Here is a 4,214-nt window from a genome sequence, read left to right on the forward strand (position 1 = left end):
TGTTACCCAGGCTGGAGTGCAATGGCGCGATCTCGGCTCACTGCAACCTCCGCCTCCTGGGTTCAGGCAATTCTCCTGCCTCAGCCTCCTGAGTAGCTGGGATTACAGGCACGCGCCACCACGCCCAGCTAATTTTTTGTAGTTTTAGTAGAGACGGGGTTTCACCATGTTGACCAGGATGGTCTCGATCTCTTGACCTCGTGATCCACCCGCCTCGGCCTCCCAAAGTGCTGGGATTACAGGCTTGAGCCACCGCGCCCGGCTTATCAGGCCTCTCTTACCCCTCATACCTCATAGCTGCCAAGGCAGGGAATTCTTCCAGAAGACCCAAGGCCACCAGCCAGCAGGATTAAGTGTTATTCCAGTGTCTACCCAGGCCTGACAACATCATGCTCCCAGAACAGCACTGACAACGCTCATAACCACAGGGGCCCACAGAAGGTGCCTCAAGACTGAAATAGGAGGAGCACTCATGGCATAAGAAGGCAATGCAAATTTCATCTGCAACCCTGAGGACAAAGGCAGTTCCTGCAGAAATGTCACGGCTACCTGGGAGCCCAAGTCTGAAGGAATTAGGCAGGGATCCCAGTGAAGGCTCTGATTTTTCAGGTCAGGTCCTAGGATCTCCTAGGTCCAAAGGTGAGGCTCCCCTGCCTAGAGAACCTGGCCCATCACCGCAGGGAGAACTATTTTTAGAACACTTGGAGAGTTTTCAGAGCTTTGACAGGTTGAGGATTGTCTATTCATGGAGGGAGCTTCTGGGAGAAGCTGCCTCTGACTCTGAGGCTAGCTGGATTGACCTTTCTTCCCACTCCCGTGGTCCCCTGAGCCTTCCCACCCTGGATTCAGTGCACGGCAAGGCCACTGCCTTATTTTTGTCTGTCTTCCTCTTTTCCACAGACTGCAGGCTCCCAGAGAGCCAGGCTTATGTTCTTCTTGCACCCCCAACAGAGCACACTGAGCTGGGGGCCGCGATGCTGAAGGCAGCTTCGCACCTCACTTGCTCTGCACCGGGCATGTCAGCTCCGGAGGACTCCACCTGGGCCAGGCCCGACTCCGCCCGCGGAGTTCGCCTCCGTGATCCGCGCCCCGGGCCTCCCGGGCGCCAGAGGGCGCTGCAAATGCTCCGCGGGGCCCCGCGGCCGCAGCCGCCCGCCGCCAACGCGCGATGGGCTCCGAGGCGGCGCAGCTGCTGGAGGCTGCGGACTTCGCGGCTCGCAAGCACCGGCAGCAGCGGCGGAAGGACCCCGAGGGGACCCCCTACATCAACCACCCCATCGGTGGGCGCGTCGGCCGCGGAGCCCCTGCCGCGGCGCCTGGGGGATGGGCACTGGGAAGGACACGTGGGGGGCGTCACCTCGTTGAGCACCGATTTTGTCCCAAGCTTAGTGCGATATTTAAGCCTCACAACAATGGGAGCGGTAGTCATGATCGTTCCCTTTGTCGGTCTGCGCCGAGAGGGTGAGGGACTTACCGAGGACACCCAGCTAGTGAGAGGCCACGAGGGGCCGCCTCTGGCTCTCCGAAGCCCACAGCACACCGCCCGGGGGCTCCCCCGGAGCTGACTTCCTGCTTTGCCCCTCCCCGTCAGGTGTGGCTCGGATCCTGACCCATGAGGCGGGAATCACTGACATTGTGGTGTTACAGGTAACTTCCCCACCTCTCTGCCAGGAGTCTGGGATAGGGATCAGGGGCCCCATTCAGCAGTGGGCCTCCCTTGGCTAACATCTCAGGGCTAAATGGGAACTTGTCCCCAGGCAGCCCTGCTCCATGACACGGTGGAGGACACAGACACCACCCTGGATGAGGTGGAGCTACACTTTGGGGCACAGGTGCGGTGCCTGGTGGAGGAGGTAACAGATGACAAGACTCTGCCCAAGCTCGAGAGAAAGCGGCTGCAGGTGGAGCAGGCGCCCCACAGCAGCCCTGGGGCCAAACTGGTGAAGCTGGCAGACAAGCTGCACAATCTGAGGGACCTGAATCGCTGCACCCCAGAGGGTACGGTTTCCTATGGGCTCTAAGGGAAAGGGGAGGAGGATGCCACCTTCTGAAGGCACAGGTTGCTCAGTTCCCCTGAAAAACCCTGGGCGTTCTTAATTCCCAAATTAATCCTACTAGACCACTCTTGATCTGCTTTCATACGGTCAAAATGCAATAGCTGAGCCACGGGCAAGTTTTTGGGACAGCTCATCCCATCAGGAACTCATGGCCTTGAACCAAGCTTGCCCGGAAGCAGGCAAAAGGCAGTGCCGTCTTTGACATCAGGCTAGCAGGTTTCTGTCGATTCTTACGCAGGATGGTCAGAACATCGAGTCCAGGAATACTTCCAGTGGGCCGCGCAGGTGGTGAAGGGGCTTCAGGGAACAAACCAGCAGCTGGAAGAGGCTCTAAAACGTCTGTTCCAGGAGCGGGGACTGACACTCTGAGCAGTGCTTGGAGCTCTCCAGCAGCACAACTCCAGCCTCGTCCGGGCCGGACAGGATTCACACACCTTTTCTGTGCCTCCCGTGCTCCCTCCATCCTTCCCAGATATCAGAAGCCAAAAAAGACTTGCCTTTTTTCTCAATCTGAAGGTCTCCTGCTAACTAAGCTGAGCCCCATGAGTGTGGGGATCAGATGTACCCATCCATTTCTGATGCACTCACTGCCTCTCCCCGAGTCTTGGGTCTGTTTGCTATTTTGCATGGTGGGATCTCTGGCCCCTCAGGAACTTGAGATTATATAAGTACTAGTTTCTAAGTCATTATGAACAATAAAAAGAACTCTGGGTAAAGGTGTAAGCTGGTACTGTTCTTTCTCCAGCCTCCTGGGTTGGGGACTGGTAGGCTGCATACCTGTCCTTCAGCAAAGCAGGGTTCTAATTGTGTGTCCCTGCCTCACCTCCCTCAGGTTGGGGGTTTAGCGCCTCCGAGCCTGGCTTCCTTATCAGTGAGATGGGTTGTGTAATTATCAGGTTAGATTGTGATGTGCCTGATGGAGACTGACACGTAGATGCTTGTAGGGCTGTTGGCCCCACAGGGTGGTGGGGTGTCCCTTATGCTGTGCTGAAGTGCAGGATCCAAGAAATAGGACACTGAAGAACTGGTGAAGGGCATCTGGGCTTGGGGGGCCACGCCACCTATGAGCGGAGACAGGCAATGCCCCGAACATGCAGAAGCATCTATTTATTAGGTACAGGCAGGGGTAAGGGTAGTAAGTGACGTTATGATCTATAGGCTTAGTGATAGGGCATACATAATCACGTGAGTCACAAGTGAGGGGGCCACCCCATTATGTCACCTGGGCACAGAGGTGGGCCGTGTGCAGTTGGGGGCCATGCCGTGCGCAGTAGTAGAGGGTCATGTTCAGAAAAGGGGTCCAGCCCCATTAGGTCACCGAGACAAGGAGGTGGGCTGTGTGCAACAGGTGTCATGCACAACACCTGTTTTTATCTGGGCGCTGGAGACTTCAAAGCATTTCTAATAGAAGGATGCTGTAAGCCAATGCATTGGGAGCTGACAGACTTGTGTTCTTAAGATGTTTGTGGGAGGATGATTTGAGCTAGCACAGAATCGAGAAAAGACTGACAGTGTACAGCCGCCGTGAGTGGTCACACCAGAGGGGTTCTTCTCCCTCGGTTATTTGCAGTATCTCAGGCCTTCTGTTCTGTGACTGCTCTAGGCATTCCTCCTACTACAAACTACTATATGGTTATGTAGAAGGATTATATACATCAGCACCAAATATGTCGGTACAGCTCCGACTACAGTACCTATATGATTATATAGAAAGATTATATGGAACTAAGTATGATTATATATACATATTTTGTGTGTGTGTGTGTGTGTGTGTACACATTTAGTTTTATTGTAACAAAGCAAGTTGCACAGTTTTAACATTTAAAACTGAACATCATCTTTCCTTTCCAGTGAAACAAAAAGAAAATATAAAAATAAACAGGAACAAAATTACAATAGAGAATGTCAATTCCAAATAAGATCCTACAGGTTCTGCTGATTCTCCCATTGAGTGGCAGGGCTCAAGTCATCATTAGGAGAGAACTTATTTTAAAAGTGTCATCTTAAATTGCAAGGATGTCTGTCAAATGTCACAATTAAACAGCCAAAGGAGAAGCCATGTTGTCAAAATGCCCACTTACCCCACCCAAACATCTCAAACCCACCCTTTGCTGAGCTTCTATAACCCCATTTTTTTTTTTTTTTTTTTTGAGACAG

At 53.4% G+C, this 4,214-nt stretch overlaps 1 protein-coding gene across 2 annotated transcripts in view; it reads left to right on the forward strand.

The window, feature by feature from the left end:
* Positions 1-1,120: 1,120 nt before the first annotated feature.
* HDDC3 (HD domain containing 3) overlaps positions 1,121-4,214 on the forward strand; it is a 5,436-nt gene continuing 2,342 nt past the window's right edge. Inside the window, exons 1-4 of one of the 2 annotated variants that reach the window (XM_032262422.1) lie at positions 1,126-1,280; positions 1,592-1,647; positions 1,758-1,998; positions 2,296-3,344. In XM_032262422.1, coding sequence (XP_032118313.1) covers positions 1,169-1,280; positions 1,592-1,647; positions 1,758-1,998; positions 2,296-2,426 — 540 coding nt within the window. In that variant the 5' untranslated portion in view covers positions 1,126-1,168 and the 3' untranslated portion in view covers positions 2,427-3,344. Of the gene's footprint in view, positions 1,281-1,591; positions 1,648-1,757; positions 1,999-2,295; positions 3,345-4,214 lie in introns of those variants that run through there. The other variant, XM_032262423.1, reaches the window with a different exon arrangement.

Source organism: Sapajus apella, unplaced genomic scaffold (assembly GCF_009761245.1).
Source record: "Sapajus apella isolate SASKATOON/1434 unplaced genomic scaffold, GSC_monkey_1.0 scaffold129, whole genome shotgun sequence".
Taxonomy (NCBI): Eukaryota; Metazoa; Chordata; class Mammalia; order Primates; family Cebidae; genus Sapajus; species Sapajus apella.